This window comes from Pongo pygmaeus, chromosome 6 (assembly GCF_028885625.2).
Source record: "Pongo pygmaeus isolate AG05252 chromosome 6, NHGRI_mPonPyg2-v2.0_pri, whole genome shotgun sequence".
NCBI classification, from domain to species: Eukaryota; Metazoa; Chordata; class Mammalia; order Primates; family Hominidae; genus Pongo; species Pongo pygmaeus.
Window position 1 is genome coordinate 107100466 of NC_072379.2, and position 17436 is coordinate 107117901.

The 17436-nt window shown below is 37.7% G+C and overlaps 1 protein-coding gene and 1 pseudogene across 4 annotated transcripts in view; one reads left to right on the forward strand and one right to left on the reverse strand.

Annotated features, from left to right (window-relative positions):
• The window catches only part of PNPLA8 (patatin like phospholipase domain containing 8), a 42724-nt gene extending 34582 nt beyond the window's left edge, over positions 1-8142 (reverse strand). For 3 of the 4 annotated variants that reach the window (XM_063667724.1, XM_063667723.1, XM_054494287.2), the window contains exons 1-2: positions 7010-8140; positions 6718-6867 (exon numbers count right to left, since the gene is read on the reverse strand). In XM_063667724.1, coding sequence (XP_063523794.1) covers positions 6718-6867; positions 7010-8059 — 1200 coding nt within the window. In that variant the 5' untranslated portion in view covers positions 8060-8140. Of the gene's footprint in view, positions 1-6717; positions 6868-7009 lie in introns of all 4 variants that reach the window. The other variant, XM_054494288.2, reaches the window with a different exon arrangement.
• LOC129040182 (large ribosomal subunit protein uL30-like) lies at positions 2775-3570 on the forward strand (annotated as a pseudogene).
• Positions 8143-17436: the final 9294 nt, after the last annotated feature.

Consider the following 17436-nt stretch of genomic DNA (forward strand, 5'->3'; position numbering starts at 1 on the left):
ATATACATCTCATTTATGATAAAGGTCTTTTCAATAAATGGTGCTGAGTCAACTGGATAAGTATACTTTTTAAAAGTCAGGACTTCTGACACACACCACACAACCAAATCTATTCTAGATGAATAATAGATAGAAGAGTAAAAGGCAAAGCAAGGTTTCAGAAGAAAACACAGTAAAATTTATATATATATATATATATTTTTTTTTTTTTAGACGGAGTCTCACTCTGTTGCCAGGCTGGAGTGCAGTGGCGTGATCTCAGCTCACTGCAACCTCCGCCTCCAGGTTCAAGCCATTCTCCTGCCTCAGCCTCCCAAGTAGCTGGAACTACAGGCGCAAGCCACCAAGCCCAACTAATTTTTGTATTTTTAGTAGAGACGAGGTTTCACCATGTTGGCCAGGATGGTCTTGATCTCTTGACCTCGTGATCTGCCCACCTCAGCCTCCCAAAGTGCTAGGATTACAGGCCTGAGCCACGGCACCTGGCCAAAAATACTTTTATGACTTTAGGATAGGCAAAGATTTCTTAAACAGGACACAAAATACTAACTATAAAGAAAAGTATTTATAAATTGGACAAAATTAAGAATATCTGTTCATCAAAAAACACAAATAGGAGAACACAAACACGGAATAGGAGAACGACTTGTAAGACATACACATACACACCACACATATGACAAGTGAGTTACAACCGTAATATATTTTTAAAATTCTACAAATAATGAAGAAAAAGTTGGTGAACCCAATGGAAAAATAGGCAAGATCTGGAATAGGTACTTCACAAGGAAGTATAAACATGGCCAATAAACCCTGGAAAAGATCCTGAATATCATAGCTATCGATGAAATAAAAAATTAAAACAACAATTTAGTATGACTTAATACCCAACAAAACTGCTCAAATTAAAAAGATTTAAAAAGGTTGGGCACAGTGGCTCACGGCTGTAATCCCAATACTTTGGGAGGCCGAGGTGGGCAGATTACTTGAGGTCAGGAGTTGCAGACCAGCCTGACCAACAGGGTGAAACCCCGTCTCTACTAAAAAACCAAAAATTAGCAGGGTGTGGTGGTGCGCACCTGTAATCCCAGCTACTCGGGAGGCTGAGGCAGGAGAACTGCTTGAACCCAGGAGGCGGAGGTTGCAGCAAGTCGAGATTGCACCACTGCACTCCAGCCTGGACGACAGAGCCGACACGCAGTCTCAAAAAAAAAATTAAAAAATAAAGTGTTGGAGAGAAAGTAGAACACAGAGGCCTCATAGAATTCTGGTGAAAGAATAAATTGGCACAAGCACTATGCAAAACCATTTGGCAGTATCTACTAATGTTACAAATATGCTCATTCTGTGAGCAGCAAAAGTACTCTTAGGTATATACTCGTTACAAATATGCTCATTCTGTGAGCAGCAAAAGTACTCTTAGGTATATACTTGTTACAAATATGCTCATTCTGCGAGCAGCAAAAGTACTCTTAGGTATATACTCGTTACAAATATGCTCATTCTGTGAGCAGCAAAAGTACTCTTAGGTATATACTCCAAAGAAACAAAGACCTATGTTTTCCAAAGATATAACCCAGAGGTACTACTACTAAATATTCCCAAACTACAAACCATCCAAATGTCTAGCAGTAGAGGGAAAAATGAAAAGTATACCCAACAATATAGAAGGTTCTCACAAACATAATATTGAGTGAAGAAAAAAACAGACATATAAGAACACATGCTGTATCATTCATAGAACATGCAAAAAGAGGCACAACTAAATTATGCTGCTAGAATTCTGAAAAACTGATCAACCTTTTTGGGGACAGTATTTGGAGTGTTCATAAGATTGTTTCTCATTCAGGGTGGTGGTTATACAGATGTATTTCATGTGTGAAAAATCGTGGAACTATAAACTTACAATTTGTGTTGTTTTCTATATATAATATTTTTATAAAAAGTTTTTTAATAAACCCAAAGGATGTATGAATCCTTGTGACAAATTCAGCATTTTAAAAAAGAGAGGGGGAAAACAGATCATAGAAACAGGCTCAGTGAGGCCGGGAGCAGTGGCTCACGCTTGTAATCCCAGCACTTTGGGAGGCCGAGGCAGGTGGATTACCTGAGGTCAGGAGATCGAGACCATCCTGGCCAACATGGTAAAAGCCCATCGCTACTAAAGATACAAAAATTAGCTGGGTGTGGTGGCAGGCACCTGTAGTCCCAGCTACTCGGGAGGCTGAGGCAGGAGAATCCCTTGAACTCAGGAGGTGGAGGTTGCACTGAGCCGAGATCACACCACTGCACTCCAGCCTGGTGACAGAGCAAGACTCCACCTCAAAAAAAAAAAAAAAAAAAGAAACAGGCTGGGTGAGGTGGCTTACACCTATAATCTCAGTACTTTGGGAGGCAAGGCAGGAAGACTGCTTGAGCCCAAGAATTCGAGGCCAACCTGGGCAACATGGTGAGACCCTCTTTCTACAAAAAATACAAAAATTAGTTGGGTGTGGTTGTGCACACCTGTGGTCCCAGGCACTCAGGAGGCTGAGCTGGGCTGAACCTGGGAGGCAGAAGTTGCAGTGAGTGAAGACTGTGGCACTGCATTCCAGCCTGGGTGACAGAGACTCTGTCTCCCAAAAAAAGAAAAAGAAACACATTTAACTTAGAAAAACAAGGAGTCCATAATATTTTTTTAAAGGTGCAAAAAAATTCATTTAATCACTGAGGCAGCTATTAAAGTAACACCTTACTTTGAAAACTGGTAACTAGCTCTTTTTCCAGCTGGAACCATGGTAGGTGTAGAATAGAAGAAGAAGAAGGTTCCTGCTGTGCCAGAAACCCTTAAGAAAAAGCGAAGGAATTTCTCAGAGCTGAAGATCAAGCGCCTGAGAAAGAAGTTTGCCCAAAAGATGCTTCGAAAGGCAAGGAGGAAGCTTATCTATGAAAAAGCAAAGCACTATCACAAGGAATATAGGCAGACGTACAGAACTGAAATTCGAATGGCGAGGATGGCAAGAAAAGCTGGCAACTACTATGTACCTGCAGAACCCAAACTGGCATTTGTCATCAGAATCAGAGGTATCAATGGCATGAGCCCAAAGGTCCGAAAGGTGTTGCAGCTTCTTCGCCTTCGTCAAATCTTCAATGGAACCTTTGTGAAGCTCAACAAGGCTTCGATGAACATGCTTGCTGAGGACTGTAGAGCCATATATTGCATGGGGGTACCCCAATCTGAAGTCATTAAATGAACTAATCTACAAGCGAGGTTATGGCAAAATCAATAAGAAGCGAATTGCTTTGACAGATAACGCTTTGATTGCTCAATCTCTTGGTAAATACGGCATCATCTGCATGGAGGATCTGATTCATGAGATCTATACTGTTGGAAAACGCTTCAAAGAGGCAAATAACTTCCTGTGGCCCTTCAAATTGTCTTCTCCACAAGGTGGAATGAAGAAAAAGACCACCCATTTTGTAGAAGGTGGAGATGCTGGCAACAGGGAAGACCAGATCAACAGGCTTATTAGAAAAATGAACTAAGGTGTCTACCATGATTATTTTTCTAAGCTGGTTGGTTAATAAACAGTACCGGCTCCCAAATTGAAGGAAAAAAAAAAAAAAAAAAAGAAAACTGGTAACTAAATACAAATAAATTAAGCATTTCTCCTTCCTTTCCTGTAAAATTTGCCTTTGAGAATATCCAAATAGCTTCAGTTGATGAAGGAAGGCTCTACTTTACAGAAGAATGTCAATTATAATGTAGGAGTAACAGAATTAGACATTGGTCATTCTGTAACTATTAGTTCTGGAAATGATTAGGAAATGAAATTATTAGTTCTGGAAATGATTAGGTTAATGGTTGATGAGATAATGCTTCTAGCACAATTGTCCAATGAGAAGCAGATTGTCAGCACTTTAACCCGGTGGTCATCCTTACCATTACTAATGGTTGTTCAACTAATTGTCATGTGTGTCTTGATATGATGCATTATGAGGCACATGACATTACCTACAACGTGCTCTAACAACAAAATGTTTAACTCAATCAAGCCATTATATTTAAATTCCAATGTTCAGGAAATGAAAAGGAAAAAGGAACACTTCAAATAACACTGAGAAGGAAGAAGGCAGGTACATCCAGAAAGCGAGTCATTCTGCCTGTTAACCAGCCTAATGTCTTCAATTAAATCAGTTTTAAAGGTGCAGGTGAAGAAGATGTGGCTGAAGGACTGCATTATATTTTAAGTGACTTGGAGAAATAGTCAGATGCAATGTGTGATCTAGACTGAACCCTTATTTGGATCTAATCAGTTACATAAATAACATTTTCAAACTGGGTATAGGATAAAGGAATATTTACTGATATAGAAAGGTATACATTATATGCTAAAAAACCAGATTATAAAACAACATATACAGAATGAGTTTATTTTGGTATATATGTGCATAGAATAATTTCTGAAGGAATACTGTGCAGACATTACTAATGTTCACCAATACCCAGTTTGCTTCCCCTTCCAAGCATACAGAAGGTTGTACTTTTCAGGCCCATGCAATCGGACAGGATAAACAGATTGTGAGTAGAAGAAACCTGTGGCAACTTCTGCTGAAATATTATTTCCTTGCCACAGAAATCATAGAGAAAGACTCAATTAAAATACAGACAACAGGAAAGGATCTAAGTAACCACCACACGGAGGTTCACTGTGCCAAAGAGTCACCGAAACCCACAGTTGACTTTGCACGAGCCAGAAACAAAACTGTTTTGTTAAGTCACTGAGATTTCGGTGTTGTTTGCTATTACAGCTTAAGGAAGCTTAATCCAGTGAACACAAATAAACTCTAATACATTACAGTGGTAATCTGAGGGTAGTTAAAATATATTATTTTTATTTTCTTATCTTTTCTTTCTTCTAATTCCCTACAATGCTTTGTGCTGCCTTCTTTCTAAATAGTCAAAGTTCTTCTTTTTAATTAAAAAACATAATGAAAGGAGACCACCTTCATCACAAACAATGAAAAAATTATCACAGACAATTCCCTAAATGTGGCTGCCATAAATGTAGCATACAAAATAAGTAACTCATTTTTTTTAGGGCATTACATATCAGACATAATTCCCTGAATTTAGCTACCTTAAATATGATAGACACATAAAAAAGTAAAATTCATACAGATGTTTTATAAAAATTCTATCATTTTTTAAAAGCTCAACTCTTGATAATAACAAAAAGTTTAGCTGGAAAAGTTCACACTAGAGTGTACATGCTGACATGTTTTATGCAATTTGTCCAGTTCACTGTTTTTCAGATGATTATTTAAGGGAAGGGTGACAACTTTTTTCAGACTATCTAGATTTTTATTCATAATTGATCTGAATATACATTCCTATATTACATTTTTTCATAGTATTGAAAGGTCCTTAGATTTGGGATTAGTTATGTAAGACAAAAGAGTCCTCAGAGTTTCAATTGGCAAGACTATTTAAACTGCAACTGAAAACTACTCAGAAATCAATCAGTAGTTCAACTGGCCTTGTAAAAGAGGTTGAAGTGAGCCACCTTGCCCCTTCTGCCATGTAAGTAGGCCATGAGAAGCTGCTGTCTAGGAGGAACGGGACTTTCACCAGACATCAAATTGTTGGTGCCTTGATTTTGGACTGTCCAGCCTCCAGAACTACGAGAAATAAATTTCTGTTGTTTATAAATTACCCAGACTAAGGTATTTTATTATGACAGCCCAAATGGACTAAGCCAGTACGTAATTCTATTTAAGATCTTTGCTTTCAGTATATCACTGAAATGTGAAATATACTTAAAAGCATATGTATATTTGAGAATCTTATCTTTTATGTAAGAGATTATATAAATATAAAATATAATCCCAAATTATAGGACCATAAAATAGTGAAGCTACCTATAATAATGTATGTGTTATACAATACACAATTAAGGATGGGTACGTTATTCAAAGACAATTTTTCAACAAGGTAATTGTTAAAAAGTAGAATAAATGTGATCTAAGTTAAAACAATTTTCTGAACGGCAAGCTAAAAATAAGCACTAATAGATTTCTAATGAAATGTAAGCAATATCTATCATTATGATATTTTCAAATTTTTCATTAAATATTACAAATAATCTTAATAATATAGATGTAAAGAGACTCAATCACATTAGTCATATTTTATAGCACTTCTCTGAAAACAGTCCATTTAAATGAGTCTAAATTATCTTCATTACTTTATAGTTGAAAAAACTGAGGCAAAGAAAAGCTCATTGTTTTACTTAATATGATTACTAATTCAATTATGAGTAAGGTCATTAAAATTTTTAGACTTTCAAATATGAAAGGACCATGAAATAAAAACAACAGCCTCACATATGAATTATGTCTCCTATCTTAAAAGAACAGTTACATAGTATAAATATTTACATTGCACTAAAGAAAAATCTGGCAGCTGTTAGGCAATTCAACTAATACACTGATTATTTCCTATTTTATAAATGTTTAATTTCAAAGTATACATATTGGTGCTAACAAAATAAAATGAATTGATTAGCATAATGTATGTCACAAAATAAATAGGGTAATTACTGAATATACATCACATGTATAAGAAAAACCACAAAATTCAAATAGAAAAATGAAAGGCTTTGCCTTCTCCATTTCAGAAGATTTTTTAGTATTTCTATTCCAAGACAAAACTAGATTAAATAAATTAGAAATTACCTTGACAGCCACTCCTTTTCCTTCAGGAAATTCTAGAAGATGAAAAGTCAGTTCTTCAACCCTAGTAATGCAGAGCTTTGGGTCAGTTGTTCTTCTTAATGCCTGAACTAATGCCCGGGTCCTGTTATCAATACTCACCCTTGCGATAATCTACAAAGACATATTAAATAGATATGATTAGAATACAAAACTGCTCTAAAGAACAATAAAAGTTTCTTAGTTCTCATTAGGAAATAAAACTTATAAATTTGACAAAAAGTAATAGAACCGAAAAGCACACTGAACAACTTGCCTTTTCTCGCTGAAGAGATAAACGCTTTTTCTCCTCTGCATTTCTGTCTTTGCTGACACCCTGATCAGTTTTAGCAGGCTCTTCCTGTTCTTCTGACTGACTCTTTGAATCATACTTTAATTTGGGGACAAGTCCACCAATATAACCACCTACTAAAGCTTGTACACCTTCCGTGGGACGAGAAAGAAAGTTAGCAATACTTTGTTTAGTTGAAACTTGAAGAACATCAGGTATCGCAGAAGGACTTGTAGGCTTGTCCACAGTATGTAAAGATTCTGAGCCTGGCTTATAAGCCAGGATGCCAGGATCTGGAGATCCTAATTTCCCCTCTTCTACCTTTTTATCTTCAAGTTTTGATTTGTCCCGGAAATGTTCATTTTCCTTTTGTTGAGACATTTTTTCCTTACGTTTGAAATATGAATTAATATGATTTGATAAAAAGTAGAATGAGTCTCCAAATTTTGTGGTTATAGAACTCGTGTAATGAAAAAGACTGCGTTTACCTGTATCTTCTTCTTTGTCTATAACGTGACTTTTCTCTTCTGGAAAAGGACTCTTTTCTGCTGATTTGTCACTATATTTTTTCAGAGATTTGATGGCTTGTTTGATGTTTTTCTGTTTTAACCAGCCACTATTTGATACTTTTCTTAAAATTTGGGAACTTGGCTTAAATTGAGCTAAACGTGAAATCATTTGATTGCCAAAAACAGCCTTTGAAACAGAGTTCAAAGTACTTTTAATACGGGACATACAAATGTTCACTTTTGTAAGTCCCTTGGGAGCAGAAGTGCTAAGTTTCAAAATCCCAATATGTAAACCATGGTTGCTTGGAGAGTAACAGTGCTTACTGCAAGAATGTGCTTCACTTTTGGTCCATTTACATCTTATTATGTTTGTATGAAAACCTCTTTGTAGACTGATGTGGCTTATCCTCCAGTAATGCTTAGGTGAGAACAAGAAATACAGTTGTTTGCTTCTCTGCTTCCCACAAACACTTCTTGCATTACTAAGGAGGTAAATATATATATCTACAGTCAGATTAATAGACATAACTTAAAAATCATTTATTTTCTATGACATTCTCTCACTTCTTGAATGCTTCATTTAAGAAATGTCATAATTCATGGTCTTACCTGAAATGACAAGAAAAAAAAATTAGAACTCACGTTAAAAATTGAAATTGGGTATAATAGAAAACACAAGACTATTTGGACTAAACTCAGCAAGCTGTCTCAAAAAAAGCAGTTAAAATATTCCTATTATAGCTGATAGAAAATTAATTTTTAAGCTAATAGAAAATAATTCACTTTCAGTATAGAGGTAAATAAAAAAAGAAAATGAGGAATAGAATGTTTAGGGAAAAGAACTAATTTAGGGAAGTTTCCCAATAGATAAGTCTTCCTACAACACATAATTTAATATGCAATTTAGATACTATGCTTTTTTTCCCCTTCCTCATTGTTAAATTCTGGACTACTTTATGTGACACTAGACTTTAATTCCTTGAAGAAAAAGGTCAGGTCTTACACATCATTCATTGCAAACGATTTATAGAATACTTAATCTATACCAGACATGGTGCTAGATGCTGAAGCCACACAGTTACAGGTTATGAAAGAATTTCCAGTCTAGAGCTGCTGATAGCCATATGAAAAAGATTTCACTACCTAAGTAATAAGTGCTCATTAAATCAAGTAAGTCAGGCTAGAAGAAACTACAGCATATAACATAGAAGGGGTTGTTAACTACTATGTAAAAAGAACACATACAAACAACAAAAGAATAATCCAATTTAAAAATGTGGTATTGGTAAAAGAAAAGACAAATAGATCAATGGAACAGAATAGAGAGTCCAGAAACAGACCCAATTAAATATAGTTAATTGATCTTTGACAAAAGAGCAAAGGTAATACAATGGAGCAAAAATAGTCTTCTTAACAAATGACAACTGGACATCTGCACACAAATTAATCTAGACACAGACTTTATACCTATCAAAAAAATTCTCAAAACAGATTACAGATCTAAATGTAAAATGCAAATGTATAAAACTAGAATATAACATAGGAGAAAACTTAGATGACCTTAGGAATGGCAATGACTTTGAGACAATATCAAATGCACAATCCACGAAAGAAAAAATTGATAAGGTGGACTTCATTAATATTAAAAACTTCTGGCCAGGCACGGTGGCTCACGCCTGTAATCCCAGCACTTTGGGAGGCTGAGGCAGGCAGATCACGAGGTCAGGAGTTCAAGACCAGCCTGGTCAGCATGGTGAAACCCCGTTTCTACTAAAAATACAAAAAATTAGCCAGGCATGGTGGTGCACGTCTGTAATCTCAGCTACTTGGGAGGCTGAGGCAGGAGAATCACTTGAATCCAGGAGGCAGAGGTTGCAGCGAGCCAAGATCGTGCCACTGCACTCTAGCCTGGGTGATAGAGCCAGGCTTTTTCTCAAAAAAAAAAAAAAAAAAGAAAAACAACCTTCTGCTCTGTGAAGGTCAATGTCAAGAGAATAAGACAACGAGGCAGAGATTGGGAAAAAATATTTTCAACAGACATATCTGATAAAGAGCTGTCATCCGTAATGTCCAAAGAACTCTTAAAGCTCAACAATAAGAACACAAACTCAATTACAAATGTGCCAAAGGCTGTAACAGACACCTCATCAAAGGAGATATATAGATAACAAATAAACATATGAGAAGTTGTACCACATCATACGTCATCAGGAAAATGCAAACTAAAATAACCGTGATACTACTACATATCTATTAGAATGGCCAGAATACACAACACTGAGAACACTAAATGCTGGTGAGGATGTAAAGTAAAAGGAACTCTCACTCACTGCTGAAGAAACACAAAATGGTACAGCCACTTTGAAAGATAGTTCGGTAGCTTCTTACAAAATTAAACATACTCTTAACATATGACCCAGGAATGGTACTCCTTGATATTTACCCAAAGGAGCTGAAGACTATGTCCATAATAAAATCTGCACAAGGATGTTTACAGAAGCCTTATTCATAATTGCCAACATTTCAAAACAACAAGATGTATTTTATTAAGTGAATGGATAAACTGTGGTACATCAATATACGGTATGTGTATGTGCTACAGACAGACAATGGAAGATTGTTCAGTGCTACAAAGACATGAGCTATCAAGCCATAAAAAGACCGTGAGAAACCTGAAATGCATATTACTAAGTGAAAACAGCCAATCTGAAAAGGCTACATACTGTGTCTTAGTCTGTTCAGGCTCCTACAACAAAATCCCATAAACTGGGGAGCTTACATATATATGTAATATGGGGTGTCTATGTGTGTGTTTTATAGAGACAGGGTCTCACTCTGTCACTCAGGCTGGAGTGCAGTGGCATGATCATAGCTCACTACCGCCTCAAACTCCTGGGCTCACGCAATCCACCTGCCTCAGCCTCCCAAGTAGCTGGGACTACAGGTACACATGCCTGGCTTAGGTATCGTATAAACAATAGAAATTTATTTCACACAAAATTTCTCACAGTTCTGGAGACTGGGAAGTCCAAGATCAGTATTAACAGATTTGGTATCTGCTGAAAGCCCACTTCCTGGTTCACAGATGGCTGTCTTCTTACTGTGTCCTCACATCGTAGAAGGTACTAACTAGCTCTATGGGTTGTCTTTTAGAAGGGCACTAATCCCATTCCTAAGGGCTACACCCTTCTGACCTAATCACCTCCCAAAGACCTACCTCTTAATATCATCACCTTAGCGGTTATGATTTCCACATGAATTTTGAGAGGCACAAACATTCAGACCATAGAAGCATGATTCCAGCTGTATAACACTTTAGAAAGGCAAAACTATGAAGACAGTAAAAAAGATCAGCGGTTGCCAAAAGCACAGTGTAGAAGGAATAAATAGGTAGGGGACAGAGGACAGTATTTTTACTGCCCTAAAAATCCTCTGTATAGTATCATAATGATGGATAAATATAATTATACATTTGTTCAGACCCACAGAATGCACACTACCAGAAATGAACCCAAATGTACACCATGAACTTGGGGGACTGCGTGTGAATGCAGGCTCATCAGTTATAATAACTGTACCACTCTGGTGGGTGATGCCGATAATGGAGGTGGCCATGCATGTGTCGGGATAGGGGGTATATGGAAACGTCTGTACCTTCCTCTCAATTTTCCTGTGAACCTAAAAACTGTTCTAAAAAAAGTCTTTAAAAATATCAATCTGCAGTTCTATATATGCTATACGCACATGAATATATATATATACACACACACATATATTAAGAAATTAAAAAATGAAAATCTACATATGCAGTTGAAATCTTATGGACACACATATACATACACAAATTGATTCTGAAAGGATAAGCACCTGTTTGTTTATTCTTATGAACTAAGGCATGGGAACAAAAGGGAATGAGAATGGTTTTTACTTTTTACTTTTCTAGTGTCTGAATTATTTATAATGAGGTTTTATTTTGTAATTAGAAAAAGCAAAATATTTAAAGCACTGTAACAGAAGGTACCATGTGAATGAAAGACAAAGTGAGATAAAATCGAGGGAAGTTTAAAAAAAAAAGAGGTTAAAAACTGGCCAAATTTAAAAAGGAATTCATTACGTGTAAAGATGAGAAGGAAAGGAGAGAATTCTAAATAACGGTAAACAAAACAAACACAGCCAGGAGTTTGAGACCAGCCCGATAAATGGTGAAACCTTGTCTCTTAAAAAAAATAAATAAAACAAATTAGCTGGGCATGGTGGCACACGCCTGTAGTCCTAGCTACTCAGGAGGCTGAGGTGGTAGGATTACTTGAGCCTAGGAGTCTGAGGCTGCAGTGAGCCACAGAGACCCCATCTCTAAAACAAACAAACAAAACTACACACACAGAGGCAAACAGAAGAAAGCACGTAAGAAAGCACAGATAGTATGTGCAGAGATTACACATAGTCTAGTTTTACTGCAGGACCTAGAGAGATTGAGAGAGAGGTAGACGAGGCCGAGAAAGATGGAACTGAGAACCTATTCCAATTGTCCAGAGGATAACAGCCTGAAGTAAAATCCTTCCTTCTAAATTGCATGTGCCATTTAGAATTATCTAAAGGAAGAGAGAGAAAAAAAGCAAAGCCTGTCTTGTCCTCCAGGCTGAAGGAGCCCAGGGAATTCTAGCACAAAATATGGCTCCCTGGTATAAGTATTTTGAATTAAAGCCCCATCAGAGATCAACAGATGCTAGAAGAGACTTTTCCCCTATCTACAAAAAGACCAGACAGATTCCCCAAGGGGAACAATTGTTTTCCCTTCTCCTCCTCAGGGAGAAGGGAAAACAATTTTATTATTTGCTGCAGAAAAGAAGACTGAAGAATGTAACCACACCCAAAGGACACTTTCACAAGATAAAGTCTGTCTCTTAGGCTCATTCAGTTTTCAAAGAGAATACAAGTTCGTCTCTGTCCTTCCAACTCCCCGTCCATTCCTTCTCCCTAGTGATCAGTTATCGCCGCTCAACAGAATTACCTCCATTCCCCATCTTTCCTTCCCCTCTTGAAAACAGCTATATAAGTATGTTGGCCCCACTGGGATATTTAAGTAATCACTGTGATTCTCACCTGTGCACATTAATACATTTGTATGCCATTTCTCTTAGTAATCTGTTTCTGTCAGCTGATTTTCAGCAAACCAGCAGAGGTGGAAGGGGAAATTTTCCCTTGATCCCTACAAGGCTCTTCCCAACTCCTTGGGACTTGCAGTCAATAAGATAAGCCAAATTAACATAAGAGCTCTGCAGCCCCAATGACACAAAAACACTTAATATAAAATACTTGTGGACAAAAAGCCATGCTCTGTTTTCACTTATATGTAGGAGCTAAAAAAAATTGGATCTCGTGGAGATAGACAGTAGAACGATAGATACCAGAGGCTAGGAACAGTGTGTGAGGGAGAGTTGGGGGCTGGAAAGGAGGGGATAAGAGAGGTTGGTTAATGGGTACAAACATACAGTTAGAAGTAATGAGTTATAGTATTTGAATAGTACAGTAGGGGGACTATAGTTAACAATAACATATTGTGTTATTTCAAAATAGCTAGAAGATTTGAAATATTCCCAAGAAAAAATAAATGTTCAAGGTGATGCATATCCTAAATACCCTGATTTGATCATTACACATTGTATGCATGTATCAAAATATCACATCTACCCTATAAATATGTACAAATATTATATATAATTTAAAAAAAAATCTATGCTCAACTTGAAGAATACCGAGACTGTAAAATTAAATCAGAAAAATAACAGTGTGAGGTAATGCATATGTTAGATTTAGTTAGTCCACAATGAAAATAATACTTAAAAACATCATGTTGCACACCATAAATACATACACCTTTATCTGGCAATTTAAAAAATAAAAAATAATTTTATAAAATAATAAAGCCATGCTCAAAGTCAACAGTAAAAAATCTCCAGGTTTAAGAGGACCCACAGGCCTGGAACTGCAGTCACACTATCCTCAAGGTGCAGATACCCTATGGGCAATGGGATCCCACACCAAGCAACCACCACGGAAAATGAACTCACTGAAGTTACAAAACATGCAAAGAAATGCACCATCACCTGCAGAGAGTATCAGCAAATATAGCCAGAAAAACATTGTGTAACTAAGATTTAGAAATAGAAAAAAAATTAAGTGGGTCTAAAATGTTCAAAAATGAAACAGAAGGAAAATAAAGAGTCGAAAAGAGAACTGTGCCAAGAATAAACAAGGACAGCAAAATCTTAGAAATGAAAACTCCAGCTATGTGCTAGCTACAAACACACCTATAATGAAAGGCTGAAAATACAGGACTGGGAAAAATGTTATACCAGACCTAAACTACCCATCAGAAGGTAAAAAGCCTTTGAAGGTAAACATAAGGGAAAGGCATTAATTATGGATAAAAAGGAGACATTACATAATAAAGGAATGATCCATTTACTTATTAAACCTCAGGTAATCATGTAGACCTTGGAGGAGAAGACAATCTATTGAGAAATAAAACAAATAATGAACGTAATATATAAAGTCAGGCTGAGAAGTGCCATGAATTAAAATAAAGCAGGGGGGAGGGGAAGAAGGGCACAGAGTGCTATTTTATGGTGTGATCAGAACTGAGTTGACATTGTAGTGGAAACCTGAATGAAGCGAGGAAGAAAATTATTAAGAAAATCTGGGAAAAAAGCATTCTAGTCAGAGAGAAAAAACAACCAACAATTTGGAGACAAATATGTGCTTTGGAACAGCAAGAACTACAAGGTGGTTAAAGGCAAGTAAGGGGAAAAAAAAAGAATGATAAAGATGAACCAAACCAAAAATAAAATTCTGCAGCTCTCCTAAACATCTGAATGGACCTCTCCTCTTGGCCAAGGGCATTCCAGAGTTAACCTGAAAATCTAGTTCAGGCCATGATGGAAGGGGGGTTGGATGCGCCTCATTATACCCCTCCAGCATTCACATCAATACAGATCTTAAGTCCGATAAGAAACATTTACAGGCCGGGCGTGGTGGCTCACGCCTGTACTCCCAGCACTTTGGGAGGCGGAGGTGGATGGATGACGAAGTCAGGAGTTCAAGACCAGCCTGGTCAATATGGTGAAACCCTGTCTCTACTAAAAATACAAAAATTAGCCGGGCGTGGTGGCACGTGACTGTAGTCCCAGCTACTCGGGAAGCTGAGGCAGAAGAATCACTTGAACCCGGGAGGCGGAGGTTGCAGTGAGCCGAGATCGTGCCACTGCACTGCAGCCTGGGTGACAGAGCGAGACTCCCTCTCAAAAAAAAAAAAAAAACAAAAAAAAACAAAAACATTTACAATCTATTCTCTCTGCAGCCTGCTACCTGGAGGCTTCATCTGCATGATAAAACCTTGGTCTCCACACCTCCTTATGGTAACCCAGACATTCCTTTCCACTGATAGTAACTCTTTCAACCAACTGCCAATCAGAAAATTTTTGTATGACCTGGAGGCCCCGTCCCCTCTGAGTTGTCCTGCCCTTCCAAATCAAACCAATGTGACTGATTGATGCATTATGTCTCACTAAAATGTATAGAGGCAAGTGGCATCTGACCACCTTGGGCACATGTCAGCAGGACTTCCTGAGGCTGTGTCATGGGTGCGTCCTTAAACTTGACAAAATTTTCTAGATTGAGACCTGTCTCAGATATTTTGGGGTCACAGACCCCAAAATTCAGGCAGGAAATGGAGACTAGACTATGGTAAGAATTTTGCGTTGTTTCTTTCCAATATGACGAATTTATGAAACCACCCATCAACTTGGCATTAAAATATAGTACAAAAGGCCAAAATAAGGGAACTATTACAAGATTAGACAATTTCATAATCATAATGAGAGATTTAATACACCTTTCTCAGAAACTACAGCTACCAAGCAAAAATTACAAAACAAAGATGACCAACAAAATCAATTAAGTTTAACTGCCCCCAAATCACAACACTAGTAAATGCAAGGTAAGTGTTTTGAGCGTACATTCAGCCAGAAGTTAGATCGCAAAAAACACAGGAAGAATGTAAAGTGAGATGCTATCATCAACTGAAAAAAGAGCAAGGAAGAATAGAGGTAGTATAAATACAATGGAGGTACGAATAAAACAAAATGGAGAGGCTCGGACCAAACACTAGAGAAGGGAATGGAGTTTTAACTAGAAGAATTAAGGGAATTATTAGATGGAGACCCAGCTAAGGATGGAAAGAATGAATTTACAGAGGATGTCACTTAATTATTAATACAACACAGTCAAAAGGGTGACAACAGTCTGAAGGTAACAGTACTGAGGAGGGCAAAGATCACCTGGTCGCCATCGGGCAGACCATCTAGAGGGAAAGCTCCTTATCTGAGGAATTCAGAAATAATTAGACTTCTCTATTAGCTAAAGCCGGCATCTGGTACCAGGATTCCTTCCCAGAAATTTATAAGTAACTAGAATCTCTATACATGTCCAGAATGTATGCATGTCGAAACTCACTGCTGATATCAAAGCACCAAAATGTCTACAAATGTAATTAATCACTGATCATGACCTACGTGGCTAATATGGTCCAAGTTACCCTTCAGCTTCTGCTTTAAGGTCCATAAATACCCCTAAGAAAAAATCCACTGCAGTGAGCTGTCCTCTCTTGCTGAGGCACCTGGCTGCACTCTTCTGCAGCACTCTTTCTATCCAATAAAACTTCCCTTTTCAAACCTATACTGCTGTCGGTAAATTTTTCTTACTACCCTACTACCCCAAGCTGACCACTTTCCGATGCTGGGGCTCTGACACCTCACCCAGCAAGTACTAGTGTGGGGAAGAGGGCCCTTCTGAACACTTTGAAAGTAAGGGAAAAAAGAGAAAACAACAAAACACAGGACTTGACAGCCAAGAATGGGGTAAAGAGAGGGAAGTGTTAAGAGAGCTCTAAGGTTTTAAATCTGAAAAATATGGAGAGTGCCATTTGCGAATACGAGAAAACTGTGAAGGGGCCAATTTAATATGAGAGAAAAACACATTTTCTTTTGGATTCACAGGATGAAGTAACAGTGGGACATTCAAATGGAAATGTACACAGACTGTGGATTTACGTGTGGAATTACCAGCACAGTGGCAGCAGAAACCACAACATTTGATGGATTTACCAGATGATAGTTTACAGTAATAATACATGACTATTTTGGGATCAGGGAACCTGAGAAAAGCTTTTCTTCTTTGAAAAACGTGTATTTCCAATACAAACTATATTTTCCATAACATTTCAGGATATTCACATGCCTACTTAAGTATATTTGGGTTTCAAATACGAAACTCTGGTTTAGAGAGAGCGACAGGGGTAGAGCCTTGAGTGCCACCCAGAGCTAGGAAGAGGAAGAAAAGACTCTAAAGGAAACAAAACAGGAGAAAAGCCACCCTGAAAAAATCAGGACACTGAAAACCAAGACAGGACCAAATTTTTTCAAGTAATGGATAATGAACAGAATAAAATACGTGAGTACTGCAGAGAAAGATAAGAACTAAGAAATGACTGGCCAGGTGCGGTGGCTCACGCCTGAAATCCCAGCATTTTGGGAGGCCGAGGCGGACGGATCACCTGAGGCCAGGAGTTTGAGAGCAGCCTGGCCAACATGGGGAAATTCGTCTCTACTTAAAAAAATTAGCCGGGTGTGGTTGCGCACGCCTGTAAATCCCAGCTACTCGGGAGGCTGAAGCAAGAGAATCGTTTGAACCTTGAAGTGAGTCGAGATCGCGCCAGGGCACTCCAGCCTGGGCGACAGAGAGACTCCCAACAACAACAAAAAATGGCAGAACAGGAAGGTGACTATGGCTCAGCATTCTAACTCTGACCTTTTCGCAAATATATATTACACGAGTGAAGCAATA